The 17,976-nt window shown below is 47.0% G+C and overlaps 1 protein-coding gene across 4 annotated transcripts in view; it reads left to right on the top strand.

The window, feature by feature from the left end:
• SH3BP2 (SH3 domain binding protein 2) overlaps positions 1–17,976 on the top strand; it is a 381,251-nt gene that overhangs the window by 221,398 nt on the left and 141,877 nt on the right. For all 4 annotated transcript variants that reach the window (XM_069632101.1, XM_069632100.1, XM_069632099.1 and 1 more), the window contains exon 2: positions 8,657–8,796. In XM_069632101.1, coding sequence (XP_069488202.1) covers positions 8,657–8,796 — 140 coding nt within the window. The remainder of the gene's footprint in view (positions 1–8,656; positions 8,797–17,976) is intronic.

Below are 17,976 nucleotides of genomic sequence, written 5' to 3'. Positions count from 1 at the left end.
TGAAGTCCTGTCTTAAACAAGCAATCACAGAGCCACCAGTTTTGGCTTGCATATGGGTATTAGACATTTGCCAGGCAATGCCATCACATACCCAGGTCTTGCACCGTTTTCCAGCTGTTTCCATCTTATGGCCAGGCGGTACCCTTATGACAGCGCCTGGCAAATGGCTATCCATGCCTAATTAAAAGTCCAAGCTGTTGGCTTTGCCAATGCATGTTGGCTTCAGTTTGCCTCCCTAAGTGAACATATATATGCCCAGATGTGGGTGCCTTGCTTGCTACGCCTAGGGAATCAAGCTGCACCTCACAGAGTCGGTCCAACAAGGCTCTCCCTGAAAATGATACGGCAAGGATGACAAGTACGGACCAGTTTTAGATCTTCTCATGCGTACTTACCAGTGGGGCTCTGACCTAAATACAATGTATCGTGGTCTGTGTGGAAACCTAGGCTACTCTGCCAGAATGTTTCATGATTCAAACGAATTACTGACTTGATAAGCTCATACTGTTTTGAGTAACTTCAGAGTTTGCATTCAAACAGAACGCATCATGTGTATTGTGGGTCTTGTTTGGAAAGTGTGATGTAACTCCTGGGTGCTGGGTGTTTAGGCGGTGCCGGAAATGAAACATGAACACCTGTAAAATAACACAAGCCTTACCTATAATGTTGCGGGCAAAGTATAAAAGGTGTACATCTTTTAAACCTAATAAGCAGAATTTCAATATTTCCTAAAGAGTGCAGAGGTGGATTTGACATTTGGACAAGAGAGACATGCCCATGCCTCCGTGCTCTGCATCTCTCCCCTCAGGTACAAACAGCAAGTGCTGCACAGGCCCTCAAAGTGAGGTCTTAGCTTTTTAACGTGTCTCAGAGGCTTATTATTTACAAAAGGAAGCGATTACGGGAAGTGATTACAGATGGGAAAAGGTAACAGGCAGGGACCAAGCACGCATGGTCTAATAGACAGTGTCATGATGCCTGCCCCCGGGCATCTGGACCAAGCCCATCCGCCCCGGAAGCAGGCATCCAGACATTTAGTAAAACCTTAGAAGCCCCGGCTAGGGGCTATCTGGGTTCAGTACTGGCGCCTTAGGCGCCAGGCTCATAGTAGGAATCAGTCCTGGCACCTAAGGCGCCAGGCTCATAGTCATCACTTACCTCAGGCAGACCATGCTGCACATCCATCCAGGCCAACGTGAGACCTGAAAGGGACTATTTTTCTGCAAGGACTATTTTTTTACTCGGGTGTGGTTCTAGGGACTTCTTACCTGGGACTACTTTTGAGGCTATTCAAACCACGGCCGATCTACAACACACGCTTCGCGTTATTCTGCATTCTGCAGCGTAACGCTCACCGTGCCTGCAAACCTGCATCCAGTCTTCTGCCACGCCCGCCTCACATCCGGAGCTCCTAGAAGAAAGGGGAAAATAGGAGAAGAGGTTAGGTTACGGACATTAATCTAATTCCTTACCTGATTCAGGATCTTGCACCATTCCAAGCCTGAAGGGACATACTTCGACACGCGTCGCTTCGCAGCTGCAGTGCCGCTCCATTCTCACCAGTTCACAGCATCTTCGACTCGGCGCTGCCTCCATCATTTTCTTCGGCGATCTTCAACACCTGGGGGAAAAAGACAAAGATATAGCGAGGTGAGCCTAGAGAGACTACACAGACAATCATTTTACTACAAGGCTTACCTGATTTACCACCGGAGGCATTATCCTTCAATACCCCGCATCTTCTTATGCCGCATCTATGAAGGGAGGAAAAAACAACAAGTTAAACTCACGCAACTTTACCGGATAGTGTTAGGTAATACAGACTCTTACCTGAACGCCACCAGCAACCTCCAGACAGTATTTGTTGCCGCAAAATCACCAAGGGGGGGCAATAGTGAGCATTGGACATATTGAACTCTTTAAACTTGGTAAACTCCAGAGTCAATGATCTTCCAGAACTCCAATACCTCAAACCAGTGAAGGTACTGATATCTACGCGCCCCTGCAAGCCACGTAGGATGGAGAGCTCATCCATTAAAAATATAAGGTGAGGACACTAAGTGGGAATATCGGAGGTGGCCAGCGGGGAGAGCCGGAGCAGTGGGGAGGGGTCTACACTCAAATCCACGGGACTAAATCCCTTTCTCCATCTACAGGAGAATATTCCTACGAGTCAAGCACACGAGACTAGGCGGGTCCGTCCAGACAGCCATCTTTGCCCTACGCTTCACGTTGGTGGAGGCCGCTGCTGTCCGGGTTCGATCGACGCCCCTGTGGGAAACAGGTGAGCGTAACAAACAGCATGTACCAGATAATGATGTTCAGGGGCATGGCAGTGGACCTCTCCTCCCTGTCACGCCCCACCAGTAGCGATACAAAGAGGCCGGAAACACCTCAACCTGACAGTCTGCCTCCTGAAGCAGGTCTCCCGGCCCTGGCATTCTCTTCTACATTTTAGCACTCCCTCACACCCTCCACTCAATTAAAATGTTCTGCAAAAATGCAACAAAAAAGACATGTTCTATTTAAAATGTAATTTTTAAGAAATAAAATTGCCTGTTCCTTGCTTCAGTATTCTGGATAGGGGGGGACTATCTTTCACAACAAGATGGAGGGACCACAAGCACCTCCTCCGGTGCCTGTTGACAGTAGCCACAGTGTTCAGGAAGGCATTGTTGGGCGAACACCACCTGAGATGGTACAAAGACAGGGCGCATCACTGCTCAGCCCTCTCAGAGTAGGAGGAGGTATCACCCTCGATTAGGTGAGAGTGGAGGCAAATGGAAATGGTGGTCAGGGGAGCTGAATGAAGGTCACTGGGGGTGAAAGGTATAGGAGGATAGGTTTATAATAGAAAGGGGAGAGCCAAGCCCCTATCCAAGACATTTGGGTTTTCAAATGAAACCTGGGAGGGTCAACTCAATAAAGGGAAAAGAAACATTTGGACAGTGCCGGTCTGTTTATGGACGCTGGAGCAGACTCCCTGGGCGTATTAATTCTGATGTAACATTTTAAAGTTGTAATATTAATATCGAATTATTGTTTTTTTAACTCACGCAAGGGTCTACGGTGACTACAGTGAATTTGAAAGACTGCATCATTCAGAATAAATTGATGTGAAATTGTATTTGGTTTCCCAACATTCCGGTGACCATTTTCATTTGCATTGCTTCACAAGGCCCTCGATGAGCAAGTTGTATTATGCAAAGTTTTTGACATATAAAAAGTAATTACAAAACCCAGCTTCTGAAAAAAAAAAAAAAGAATTGTGTTAAAAAAGGGCCGTTTGTTGTAAAGGCTGAAGTTGGTTACTGCCTGGGGGTTCTGGGCACGTGGCCAGGGGAAGGGATGGAAAGCCTCTGTTTGCGCTGGCAGACATTAGCATGGAAAAGAGCCTGTGGCCTAGCGGGAAAGAAGCAGCAACTCGACGCCATCTATGGCGCGTGATCAATGGGCTCTGTTCTGTACGTGTACGCATCTTCCACTGCTGCCTCGCTGGCCAACTGAGTGACTAAGCCCCCGCCGTGCTCCTCTCACAGACCTAGCCTTTCCCTCTAGGCTAGCCAGTAGAACACGTTACCCCAGGCTTGCGTTCGCGCCATGCGGGAGACTGTGGTTAGGCCCCACCAAACAATATGACATACCTCCGGGCAGCAAAGAGAAGTTTCCCACCTGTTTCAACTCATTAGTGTAATAATATAAATGAATATTTCAACAATACACAACCCTTTTCAAGCTGGTTGTTGCCCCTGTTGTGATTGCTTCAGTGAGGGGTGCATGTGCCTGTATATTCTGGCATCCGGGTTGAGTGCCTTAACTGGGGTGCTGGGAGTGTCTGTGGGAGGAGCAGCCTGCTAGGACGGCTTGGTGTTGGTGTGTGTGGGCATGTGTGTGTGGTTGTGGGTGTGTGTCTGGTTGTGTAGGGGTGTCTGGCTGTGTGTCTTGGTGTGTGTGTGTGTATGGTTGTGGGTCTGTGTGTGTGGGGGGGGTATGCGTCTGGTTATGTGGTGTGTGTGTGTGGGCGAATGGGTGTGTGTCTGTGTGTGTGTGTGTCTGGTTGTGTGGCTGTGTGTGTTGCCGGGTGGGTGTGTGTTTATCTTGGTGTGTGTGTGGTGTGTGTGGATGTGTTGGTGCGTTGGTGTGTTAGGGAGTGTGTGGGTGGGTGTGTGTGCCTAGTTGTGTTCTGGGGGCATGTCTGGCTGTGTGGGTTTGTCTGGGTGTGTCTGTGTGGGTGGATGTGTGTGTCTTGGTGGGTGGGGTTGGGCATCTGTGTCTGGTTGTGTGGGTGTGTGGGTCTTGATGTGTGTGTCTGGCTGTGTGTGAATTTCGGGATGTGTGTGTGTCTGGTTGTGTGGGTGTATCTGGGTGTGTGTGTGGGTGGGTGTGTGTGTCTTGGTGGGTGTGGGTGTATCTCTGTGTTAGCAATGTATGCCAGAAAACACAGCATGGCTCCTGAAAGGGCATGCACAGCTCAACCAGTGCTGGAAATGGAAAACATTTATTGGGGGAACCGTCACTTCTTAGGAAGTGCAGGGCTTTGGAAAAAAAGGGGGCGGGGCCAGGGTGTGTGGCCCCGCGCCAGGTTGTGCCACACTTTATCTTTATAGAGAACCCAATCCTATCGATTTGCATGAAAGCAAAGAGCATTATGGGAACAATATAAAGTTTACAATTTTAAATGTTAAACATGTCTTATAGTGATTCAGTAAGAAAACTTTTAAAGCAAATAATGGACTCTTCTGTTTTGATTGGTTACAATACATATATACCAGTTTGAACAGCTGTAGAACTGTATGTGAGGCTTCGTCAGTTTCTTTATGCTGTCTTTATGCAGTACTGAATGTGCACAACGAGCAGACTGCTTTCAGAAGACAAGGCAGCACTTCGTGCCGAGTCCTCTGAAAGCTGATCAAAAACCCTGACAATGTATGCCACGCGATGCCACGCCCACAGCTATTCAAGACTTTATCCACCTGCCACGCCGACATGTTAAAAAAAGAACTTCAAACGCAGGCTGGGTGCTGCATACCATATTCTTGGCATAATGTGCATGATGGGACCCCTCCTTGCCTCATTGCACTTAACATTTGCACCCATTCCTCATGACAGATAGATAAACAGCAGCTAGCATATGAGCAAGCATACCCCTACAATTGTTGACAAAGGTGCTGATTGCATTTTTCTACAAAACACACCAAATACCCATCGATGAATTAAAAAAAAAATAGATTGTAAACTATTTTCATATCAAAATAATTTTGAGAAACGGGTTTACGTATTCATGTCTCAAAAATATTCCTTTTAAAATCCAAGGATTTTCTTTGTGCACTGCTTTCCTGTTGCCATCCTCGGTGTTCAGGCCTCCTGTAAAGTAGTGTTAATGTTATTAACCATCAGCAAAGGGCGGTCTTCTGGGAGAAGAAAAACAGGGGGGCCGTCATCGTTCAAGGAGGGACCCAGTTTCCCAGATTGAAAAGCAGCTTTCGTTGCTGCCGTTTATCACCTTTATTTGTCTTTAATCTGCGGGTCACACCCTCGGCTAAAGCCAGTTTCCAGCTGTGAATCACTGCCCCTCATTACTTTGGAATCCCAGAGGTTGCTCGCTCTCCCCCGGAGAAGAACGTAAAACCCCTGAGTCTCCAGTTTAAACCAGGAGACTAGGCAGGTGTGTGCGAGAGGAGACTAGGCAGGTGTGTGCGAGAGGAGACTAGTGCAAGAGGAGACTAGGTAGGTGTGTGCGAGAGGAGACTAGGCAGGTATGTGCGAGAGGAGACTAGGCAGGTGTGTGCGAGAGGAGACTAGTGCAAGAGGAGACTAGGCAGGTGTGTGCGAGAGGAGACTAGGCAGGTATGTGCGAGAGGAGACTAGGCAGGTGTGTGCGAGAGGAGACTAGACAGGTATGTGCGAGAGGAGACTAGGCAGGTGTGTGAAGAGGAGACTAGGCAGGTGTGTGCGAGAGGAGACTAGGCAGGTGTGTGCGAGAGGATACTAGGCAGGTGTGAAGAGGAGACTAGGCAGGTGTGTGGAGAGGAGACTAGGCAGGTGTGTGGAGAGGAGACTAGACAGGTGTGTGCGAGAGGAGACTAGGCACGTGTGTGCGAGAGGAGACTAGGCAGGTGTGTGCGAGAGTCGTGTCTGGGAGCGCCTGGATCTCAAGGACGGAGCGGCGCTCATTTTTTGCCGGACTTGTTCCGGGCCATTTCCTGCGCGGGCTCCATCCACTATGCACAACTCGCTCATTTTAGGGGTCACAGAGCGGGAGAAGGTGTTGGCGGGGGGGGGGTACAGGTACAAGACAGCATTTCATTTGAAATATGTTTGGGTATTTTGTTTTTCTTTTCCCTCTTCATGTTCAGCTTTGTTCACAGACGTGTGTGTATGGGGGGGAAGGGGCAGGGGGGGTTGTGCTGGTAAATGTTAATGTCTCTGCAATCTGTTTAGGGGGCAATTTTGTGCGCAGCGTGGGGAACATCGTTTTTCCCGGTTATACTTTTCTGGAGCAACGTTTGCTGACACCAGTAACGTGATTCTTTGAGAATAAATGAAAGTAAGCGTGTGTCTCATGACTTTATGGCAACATGTGCTCATTGCCCCCAGGCATCAGATCTGCGGTGGGGGTTAAACCTCAGATCTACTCCCCCACCACCCCCAACAACAGTGGCGAGAATCGAAGGGGCTTGATGTGGACGAGAATAATGGCGCCTTGTACGTGTAGATGAAGGTCAAAGTTGAGGATGAGTTCACTGCTTCTTGAACATAATAACTTTAATAACAGAGTGAGCTCTGATCGTTCGGCGGCATGCCAGAGGCTTGGCCACGGCTTGCACGTTCATGCATTGCTCCCAGAGAAAGTCCCTCAGAGTGTGGGGCCTTTGCTGCTGCAGGAGCATGGCTTCCGCGGACTTCTACCTCAGGCTTGTCCGGTAACTACATCGGTTTGTTAAATAAGGGGAGGTAAGAGCGACTCTGGGGTTCTGAGCGGGAATTGTGTTTGGGTGTTTGGTTAGTAGAAGGGGGTGGGTCCGAGAGAGAGAGGTGTGTGCTTGTCGACACAGTGAGTCACTTCCGGTGTTTGTGGCTGCTGTTAGTTGTCACAGGGAGTTACTTCCAGTGTGTGTGACTGCTGTTTGTCGACACAGCGCAAGTCACTTTAGTATGTGTGGCTGCTGTCAGTTGTTGACACAGTGAGTCACTTTCAGTGTGTGTGGCTGCTGTTAGTTGTGGACACAGGGTGTCACTTCCAGTGTGTGTGGCTGCTGTTAGTTGTCGACACAGTCACTTCTGGTGTCGACACAGGGGGTCACTTCCAGTGTGTGTGGCTCCTGTTAGTTGTTGATACAGGGAGTCACTTCCAGTGTGTGTGGCTGCTGTCAGTTGTGGACACAGGGAGTCACTTCCAGTGTGTGTGGCTGCTGTTAGTTGTGGACACAGGGTGTCACTTCCAGTGTGTGTGGCTGCTGTTAGTTGTCGACACAGTCACTTCTGGTGTCGACACAGGGGGTCACTTCCAGTGTGTGTGGCTCCTGTTAGTTGTTGATACAGGGAGTCATTTCCAGTGTGCGTGGCTGCTGTCAGTTGTGGACACAGGGAGTCACTTCCAGTGTGTGTGGCTGCTGTTAGTTGTCGACACAGGGAGTCACTTCCAGTGTGTGTGGCTGCTGTCAGTTGTCGACACAGCGAGTCACTTTCAGTGTGCGTGGCTGCTGTTTGTCGAAACAGCAAGTCACTTTCAGTGTGTGTGGCTGCTGTTGTCGACACGGCGAGTCACGCCCAGTGTGTGTGGCTGCTGTTATCTAGGTGAAATAATTTTACTATGATTGGTAATTGGGAACATTTCCAGGGATCTGGGTTTCTAAGAATCCACAAACATAAATGAAAAATAGGTTCCATGAAAGGAAAGTAACATCAATAATGTCTACTATATATACTTGAGAATGTGTAGGAGGGGGAGAGGTTGGTATTTAGATGACTTGTTCTGGAAGTTGGGGCCGCTGTACTGTGAGCTAGGGCCATCACTATGGTCCGGAAAAGTAAATTTGCCCACCAGGCCAAATGTTGCCAGTCCCCCCCTGATGCCTAAAGTTCAGTTCAGGAGTGCAAAGAATATTTGCCAGAGTGGTGGAAAGGGCTATTTGCTTGAGAGCATCGTTCTGTAGAGAAGATCTTTGTAAACAGCGAGTACCTTCATAACCAACAAGCTCTCTGGACATCTGATCACGCTGGTCTTTTTTCATGACTTTTTTGTGGGCTTTTTTTGCATTATTTTGTTATGTGGGGCAGGCCCACCATACCACCCTCCCATGTGCCCCACCCCGCCCCCATCCTCCCATGGCCGTGATCAGATGGGTGAAGACCACAGTCCCCTGGTCCGAATGCAAGCCTCCCTCGAGATGGAGCCATTAAGCTTAGTAGCCTTGTTGTAAGGGAAAAAAGTCTGGCTGAGTAAGCAGTCTGTGAGTGTAAGAATTCTGTGCATGAGAATAAAGGGGGATTTTTGGACACCGTCTGGGTTCGTTCCTGGAATCTGATGAGCCATATGTGTTAGAAAGCCCGTCTCCTAGGCATCGCTACGTTGGTGCCTAACATTTTCCTTTCGGGCATCACCTGGAACGCATAAAGATCCTGACAAGGGTTTCTGCGTCTTTTGTTTCTGCAGGGTCATGGCGTCCGTAGAGGCCTCCTGGCCCGTTCCCATGAAGGCGATCGGGGCACAGAACCTGCTAACCATGCCTGGGGGAGTGACCATCTCGGGGTACCTGCACAAGAAAGGAGGTACTCAGCTGCAGCTTCTAAGGTGTAAGTGAATGAAATGTGCATGTGTTGTCTTCCGTTTGTAAGTAACTCACCTCACGATCGCTGAAGAAAGGTCCTGTGGTACTTTAATTAGCATCTGCAACATACTATTACAGATCACCTGTGCATTGGCCCAATGAAACAGAAGGGTCTTGTTTTTTTAGCAAACATTTTCTGATTTTAAATATGATCCTACATTCTTTGCGAAAAAAGGCCGAGTTCCTCCGAAGCATGCCCAAATGCGAAAAACACGTTACATTTCCCTGATCAGCAGTCTGTGATGCTGCTGAGCTGTGCACCTTTCTGGATTAATCACAGATTCAAATTATCGTTTAAAAGCCTACTATTTTGGCATTAATGGACTGAGAATTACATATCTCTTCCTAAATATCTTCCTTCTCGAGCTCTTCGCTCATCCACCTCCAACTCCCTCAGGGTCAGTCGCTTTTCCAAGCTACGAGTTAGTGGTAGATCTCTTTCTCTGGGTGGGGCCTCCCTCTGGAGCAGCCTTCCTGCCTCCCTGAAACTTAAGAGGAACCATCTCCGGTTCCGGAAGCACCTTAAAACCTTCCTCTTTGCTTCTGCTTTCTCCCCCCCTTTACCCTGCTGAATTCCTGGCTGAAATTGAAACTGCACGGTTACCTGGCCACCCCTCCGATCTCAGGCCCAGGCCCACCAGTTGCACACCTGCAGGGCCTCCCTGGCAACCTCCACACCTGGGGACTGTTTTCTGTATCCCTACAGTCCCCCTACCAGCACTTATGTTTGCACTTACCTTGCACTTGCCACCAGCTGGCCGTATTTTGTATTTATCCTATTTATTCTGTTATCCCATGTACTGCACTTCCTCCCCCCATTGCCCCCATGCACTTTTCCCCTTCCACCCTTCCCATGCACTTGCGCGATCTGAATGACACCTGGCCTAGTAAGATCGCTGTCTGTCTTCCCTCTGTTCCCCCTCCATTGCCTCGCTGCGCCTTGAAACACTTGTGTATAGGCGCGGTATAAATGCCATATCATATCAAATTTTCGAATACATTTTTGCCCAAAGATAATGGAGCGGGTCCTTTTACCAAAGAAAAGATTCGGCAGTAAAAGATTTCGCAGTCCAATTTATAAAAAATAACAAAACAGGGTTCACAGGGGTAGGAGGGCAGGCAGGCAACTTCCCCCACTGCCGAACAGTTAGGGGGATGTGGAGGAAGCACGCAAAATGGAAGTCGCAGAAGGTGTTCTGCGACATGGCGACCTCAATCCAAGGTTCAAACTAGAGCAGAGTGATCAGAGGGCTCACTGAATGCGTTGCCTAGTGGCTTTGTGGCGAGAGCTCGACTGGAGGTGATAGTTTCACATTTACGTTACGATTCAAGGCAGAAAATAACACAAAAAGAAATCCCTATGATTATGCGCCCACTCATTGCGGCACCGTACTTAGCACCAAGGTCCCTTTGCAGCACCCTACTTTAACGCCTGCTAAAAGCAGGCGTTAAGGTCGGGTCCCGCAAAGGGAACTCGTAATGAGGCGTTAAGGGTTTAACGGCGCCGACACCTTTTTACGGCGCCGTTAAACCGTTAACGCCAGGGTCGTAATGAGGCCCAATGACTTTACGCCTAGTACAGAGAAATCCCATAGTCAGCACTTGTTATTATTTCAGGATTTATCTGAAATGTGCTCCATTGCTTATTGCCTGGAGGGTGGCAGAGTAGGGGTATCAGGTGGAGTGGGGTGGTCCTGCTGCTTCAGGTGCCACCCCCTGCACCACCATCCAACCTCATGCTTATGGAGAGAATAAAAACGACCCCCAGTTAATCTGAGCTCATATCGCACGTATTCAATTGTGGCTGATATACCGGGCCATCACAGCCTTGTCTAGGGAGGCAGTTGGTTGGCACCCCTTTGGGTACTGCCTATCCTTGGCCCAGACCTAACTCTCGTACTTCTTTCCAAAGTTATTTTGTTCGTGAAACCGACCAACTACATGCTCTGTCCCTTTTAAGGTAGTTGGTCAGATGTCAGTCTAAAGCGCTCTCCTTCACGTGGTTAAACATTAGGAAATTCTCTTCGTAACCAAGGTAGCTTCACTGAGGCCATTAATGATGATTCCATCCTTAGTAACAGTCTTCTCTACCGAAATGACGCAAGCTGCATCATTCCATACCCAGCTTTCCCGTAAAGGTATAGAAAAGAAAAAGTAATTATGTGGAGAACTTCAGTCGAGCTCCTGCCTTGGAGCCCACCATGAAACCGCCACTCTAGAGACTGGGGAGACATGCTTCCTCGTTTACCTTGACAATCCTTCTGCGTTCGCAACACTACTGACCGCCAGTCCTTAAATTATAGTCTGTCGACTCACAGCCATTGAGAAAACAAGCCTACATTGTGAAACATCCCTACCATCAAGCAGGCCAAAATTAGAACCATTTTAAAATACATTTGTTATACATGTCCCCAAAACGACATTTCCTCGATGGCACTTTTAGTAATGATTTAAAGCAAACCCTCACCATTCACTCCAACCTCTCCATGCCCACTCACCTCGCAGTACAGTCCAGCCATGCACTTTCAGGTTTAACTCCACAGGAACATAAAACTGATCATCCGCCTCTCTGGTGAAGATGTGGGCTAAAATCCAGACCTAGAGCTCAGACTAGCTCAGACTAGGATCCAGCAATATCCTGCAAACCTAACATCCTATTTGATGCAGTCTTCTTCACCCACACTGAATGTCAGAACTGCTAGGTCACATCCCTTCTGCATGAGACATGTTTCGGCCTTGTAGGGTGTCATCAGTGAGGAGTAGCTTGGGTAAAGACTGTATGCACATCTGCCTTAGTCCCACATTGAGGTGGCACCAAGCCTGATTTGCATATGGTCTTTCCCCTTCTGGTGAAGAACGATGGTCTGGAAGGTTGCCCAGAGCAATGCCAGAGGTTAAGATTCATTCTAAACCTTCCAGCCATCATCTCTTTGTTTTTGCTTTGTCACCCCGAGTGGGACGGGTATGCAGAGACGTGGATCTCGTGCCTGCTGGGCCTAGAGACCAAAGCTAGTCCTCACTGATCAGGCCCAACAAGGCCGAAACTTGTCTGGGCATGCTTGTGGTCTTGTGCAGAAGGGATGTGACCTAGCAGTTTGGGCTGGTCTGTTCCTTTTGGGGTGGCACCAAGCCTGATTTACATATGATATTTCCCCTTCTGTAATGTCTTGGCAGGTGAAGAACGATGTCCTGGAAGGTTGCCCACAGCAATGCCAAGGGTTAGGATTAATTCAAAACCTTCCAGCCATCACCTCATTTGTTTTGCTTTAGTCACCCCGAGTGGGACAGGTATGCCCTGACATGTGTCCCGTGCCTGCTGGGCCTAAAGACCCAATCTAATCCTCATTGATGATGCCCAATGAGGCCAAAACGTGTGGGGATGCTTGTGGTCTCGTGCAGAAGGGATGTGACTGATCATTTCAGGCTGGACTGCCCCTTTTGGGGTGGGACCAAACCTGATTTGCATAGGTCTTTCCCCTTTTGTAATGGCTTGGCAGGCAAAGAACAATGGTCTGGAGCGTTGCCCAGAGCAATTCCAGAGGTTAAGATTCATTCAAAACCTTCCAGCCATCACCTCTTTTGTTTTGCATTGAAAGATGGCAGTCTTTGCAACAGCAAATGGGCAATTTATTTTGATGGCACTTTAAGTCTGTTCCCTTCTTTCTGCCTGCTGTATTTAGGTCTGCTCATTTTACATATGCAAGGGCTTCTCACGTTTTTATTGACCTGACCACATCCTTTTGTAAACCAACGATCGAAGTGCTATAACCCAAATAACTCCTCTTTCAAACTTACTAAATTGGTTAAGACTTGTAATTGGTTGGCCTGACCCTATCAAAGCGGCAGTATCACAGCCTTCTGGCGATCCTTCCTGTGAAAATTACTTACTAATTACACCTCTCAGGCATTATTTAGCTTGAAAAATATATTTTTTAAAGTACCTTTTCTTTGAAGCTTCTCCCTTCACTAAATTACTAGCGAATTTCAAAAATGATAGTGAAATATGTGGACTATGAGAACACCTCCCCTTGACAGCAAGAAACAAAGAAACATGCATTGGCAATGCCAACAGTTTGGGCTATTGCGTAGTCATGTTAAAGGCACTTACCAGGCACTGCCGTAGTGGTATTAACTGGACATTGATGCTAGCAGGTGCAAAATGGTGCAAGCACCTGGGCATCTAATACCAGTGCCTGGCAAATGCCTAATATTTATGCACAAGCCAAAACTGTGGGTGTTGCCAATTCTTGTTTTTAATACGACTTCAGTTAAGGACATGCACAGTGCTTATCAATCGAATGGCTGAAGGTAGAACTGATTAAGAAATTTTTTGTTACACCGGTAGCGGGTTTACTGCTCCAATTAAGTAATTAACACTCAGAAGACTGCTTTCAAAAAACACTGCCAGGCACTTCAAGTGGAAAGATTTATGGTAAAGCTTGGTTAAAGCGAACTCAAAGTTCTGATGAGGAAGTGTTATGCTCGGGGAGGGGCATGAACTGGGTTTCAATGGCCATGGGAATTAACATGGCCAGGAAGTGTCAATGAGTGGTGTGGTGGGTCGTAAGAAAGAGTCAGACTCTTTGAGGACATTCTAATTCACTTATTAAAATGTATAAGAAAAAGGCTCATCTTTTCCTATTTCTAGACAAAGTTCCTACCTATCTAAAGGAACTAAAGGTGCTTGCCTGTCGTCATGAAATCCCAAAGAAAGAAAAGTCCTCAGTCCGAACCTAATTCTACCTGACCCTACAACTAACATAACTCACTTAAACAAGTCCAGGATATTGGATTGAGTCCCGTGGTGTACCAATATCTTCTGACAGTCTCTTTGTATCAATGTCTCTATTCCTTGGGCTGCTTGTCTAGCACAATCTTCTGTAATAGTCTCTCTTTATCCTTTGGATTAACTATTGTAGCTCTTCTACAACAATTTTGGGATTTGTACTCTCTTTAGTGATGTAGCTGTGACAACTTTCCTCATGATACTTTCTCACCTTCTTCTCATAATGTATTGATCCAGGCTTTCTCATCTTGGCTGTCGTTTCTTCCAACTTGGAATTTCCACTCTTCTGGGTTCTCTTTACAACTATCTTGTTCACTTGATAGTCTTGTCTGTCCATCTCTATTACAATATGTTATGCCACAGTTTCTCCCCTTTTCATTTTGGTGCTCATATAGCAATGTCCCTCATTTATCAGGTATTTGTTCAGAGTCTTCGTAGACTTCCCACACAGGGTTATTCAATCTCCTCTTTAGCAGCTGTATACAGTTCCAATTACATTAAGTAACTCATCCTGAGTACTGGGACGAATTTCTCTACTTTTATTCAGGTGCTCCAGCAGCCTCCCGCTTCTCCTGTTCTCCCTGTCCCCCCTCTGTATGTCGTGGGATGTTGCAGGTCATGGCATTTGCTCCGGTGATCCTCTTCGATACAGCCTTTCTCGTACCTTGGTTTTGTCACACTCCCGTACTTGGCTTCCCTTCTGCTGTATGCAGAGTTTGATGGTGGGAAGCTGTTCGCATTCCCAGTTGTCTCCTCGTTCTGCATTTTCGTTGGTCTCCCGTTCTTGACTTCCCTTCTGCTGTATACAGGGGTGAACGTTGCGAATTTGTTTGCGCTCCCAGTTGCCTTCTCCGATGCACTGGATGTATTTTGTTGGGGTCCTGCCCACCCCGATATGGATGTGGTCTTGCCACCACCTGATACAGAACTCTGCTTTCCTATTTCACAATGGCTCGTCCGTTGTTGAGTGTGCCAGGCCTTCAGCATCTTACTCTGGTGTTCTGCAGCTCTTCGAAATTTTTGGGCTGTGCGGCTCGTCTCGGGTCTGCCTCTTCAAGTCGTGCTCATGTCAGGGGACGTAGAATACTCTCTGCTTCTCCATGTTCCTCCACTCGTCCCAGTTAAGTATGTGTCTTCTCTCCTTTCCTTCTGCAGGCTGGTTGGTTCCAGCATTATCTTAAGCCAAATATATAGATGTTACATTAGTCTTTCTAGAAGGTAGTCCCATGTATGCTACTATTCTGTGTGGCGTAGGGAGTTCCTCACAGGAATGGTAGCACTTGTCCCCAAAGGGAAGTCTCTGCCAGTGATGTTGCACTTGACTAGACCCCTAGGGAGGGTGTTTTGCGGAGCAGGCTCACCTGCGTAGCCTCTAAGGTGGAGATACCCTTTTGGAAAGAAGTGACAAATACCCTCCATTCGTCAAAGTTTGGAAATAACCAAACAACAGCTACAAGCTTTGTGTCTCTCCTCATATGCCGTTTCTCCCTGGCTGTACTCGAATGTAATAGTTAGGGCTTATAGGTGGTACAAGCGCCACCTAATAGTTTAAACTAAAAATGACGGCGTCAGTCATACCTCTACCGCATAAAAGTAATTTTTAAAAAAGAACAGAAGTTAAAGAGAAGTTAAATAAATAAGAAAGTAATTATTTTAAAGAAACTATAGCAAAAACAATTAATTAAATCCCCCCCCAAAAAAATTCCAGGAGGAAATTGAGAAGCAATAACATTATGGTCTAGATCTTGGTGACCAGGCCTGCAGTTGAGTGTAATGTTAATGGAAAGAAAAGGGCACTGGATGTTGTTGAGGTACAGCCATCAGCTATCTGAGCAGATGTGAACCTTTGACCTTGTGGGTGGAAGTGCATGTTCCCTTGTCAGCCTACATCTGAAAGCACCAATCCAGCCAGTAGGACACGCCTGATACCAGAGCTCTTCTCAATCCCTAATCTGTAAGAAATGGGCTACGGTGACAGATAAAGTATTATATTACGTTGGTTTCAGTTTGGGTCTTTTTTAAGATTCTGTTCTGTTTCGCCTTGTTCTGGAATTACCTTATCACTTTAATAAGTGATCTGTTTATTTTTTTTAAACAGCTAAGGCACGTTTTAAGGTTTTTGTTTTCACACTGCTAAAAAAAAAAAAAAAGACAGCTGAAAAACAATTTCCTGCAATCCGAGGCCGAATCTGGTAGGTTGCTTTTCACCAAATCCTCCAGGTTTTTTTGTGTAGACTTCTGGAAAACGTGTAATTGCCAAACTGTGACATGTAGGGAAATTCCAAGAGCCACGCCTGTCCCGACCATGGGGCCTTTGGGCAGCGTCAGCGGCTCGACATGGGAAGTATCGTCTTCAGTTTATTGTGAAACCGTAAGAATCGCGCCGAGAAGTGGAGTCCCCAGCTGGCGCGCGCCTTTACTCGCGCGCGTAACAAGCAGCTGCCCGCGTTGGGATGCCATTGTCTCAGCTATTATCGCGGCCCTTGCCTTTTCAGATGATTTACTATACGGGGCACGTGCTGTCTTATGCACGCTTATGAAACGCAGCCCTTGCCTGTGGTGGCTGGTACATTTTATTTTATTTAAATTTTTTAACTGGAGGGGCGTAAATGGTTTCCAATAATTTGTAGTTGTGACCAAGCATAGCGACACAGTCCGAACCAACCAAACAGGCTTTGCGCGGTATTGGGATTCCCCACTGCGCTTCCCTCCCGAGAACATTTAAAAAAGAATACATTAAAATGATGCACACAGTTTGCAGTTGTTTTGTAGGGTAACACTCGAAAAAAGCAGAGTAGATGCAAGTCACCAACAGTGGACAGAAGGATTTTCCAGTACATTTTTTTATTTTTTTAATTTGCATATTAGTTTAATATAAACCTTTGACAAAACGAACAAGAATTCTTCCTGCTTTCAAAAAAGGCCCTTAAAAAGCGTTCCAGTTTATTTTAATACCCCCACCAATTCACCACAGTCCAATAACTCAAAACATTCCCTTAAAAATGTTACTGCTCTAAGGGCCAGAGCAGGCTTCTCCCCTCGCAACAGATTCCAGCACTCCCTGCTGATAGTATTGCACGGCCTTCCAGGAAGCGTCCAAAGTGTCTTGCCCTGACCGATGGTAAAGCTGTGCATCTAGTGAACAGGTGAGGTAGGTTTTCAACCCACCCAGGGATTGTGCAGAATCTACAGCACAGTGAGGTTGAGCCCGTCGCAGCTCTAGCTGAGAGGATTGCCATTGTTTTGAACAGGTTCAGTCTGATCCTCATGAATTGGGCCTTATAGAAAGCGTCTGGGAATTTCTTCAGGTACTCTAGTACGTTACCCCAGCATCTGTTTTCTTTCACATAGTTATAGAAGAGTTTGTATTCATTAGCTTCGACGTTTGTCACTATCCAGTTTAAGGTCAATAGCTTCTTCGTGATCTTCCCCGGGGTACAACATAAATCTTACACCGAGGCACATAGCTGTCCCAAAGTGGCTCTGCAGGCTACTTTCCAGTTCACCAAAGAACTCCCCTTTTCCTTCAGTAGCTCCGCTCTAAAAATGGCCAAAACTGGCGCAGAGGTCTTGTGCATGCATTTGTCGAAGAAGTTTATGGCCATTCCCACCGAGTCCGGTCCCCTCCCCGCCCAAAACACGTTCTCATGGGGATCCTCTGAGAGTTAATTACTTAACTCGAGCAGTAAACCTGCTAATGGTATAATAAAAATGTCTTAACCAGGTCTGCCTTCATCCACTCAATGTATAAGCACTATGCATCTTTCACCAAAGTCCTGTTAAAAACAGGCATCAGCAAAGCCAACAGTTTGGCTTGTCTATGAGTATTAGGCATGTTCCAGGCAATGGTATTAGATGCTCAGGTATTCACACCATTTTGCACCTGCTACCATCAATGGTCAGTTAATACCAGAAAGTGCCTTTCCCATGCCTTCACAAAAGCCCAAACTGTGGGCACTCCCAATGCTCGTTCTTATTCCATCCACGATTTTCTGTCTCATGTACCATATCATCCACTAGTCAGTTGCTCGCTGCCTGTCCCACTAATGTACAGCACCTAACTCGGGATTGGCTCGATTACTGTGGGGAAAACACCTTGTTAACTCAATAAATACAGTACAACAGTATACTAAAAAAAATGTGTCCACACTAAACTGTGTACATCCCGCAATGTGTGAGTAGCTTCACCGTACCCAAGAATGTGTGAGCGCCTGCTCTTAAGTGTGCATTCAATACTTCCTAATCATTTACCTGAGGGAGAACACAATGATAGGGGACATAAATAATTTAAGGCCATCACTTTTAACCTGCAATTTCGAACTGTTACATTGGTGCACATTTCTAATGCCTTCTTCTCCT

This window comes from Ambystoma mexicanum, chromosome 6q (genome assembly GCF_040938575.1).
Source record: "Ambystoma mexicanum isolate Mex_15411 chromosome 6q, UKY_AmexF1_1, whole genome shotgun sequence".
In the NCBI taxonomy this organism is placed as follows: Eukaryota; Metazoa; Chordata; class Amphibia; order Caudata; family Ambystomatidae; genus Ambystoma; species Ambystoma mexicanum.
The sequence above is the reverse complement of the archived record's forward strand: the minus strand, read 5'-3'. Positions and strand labels throughout refer to the sequence as shown.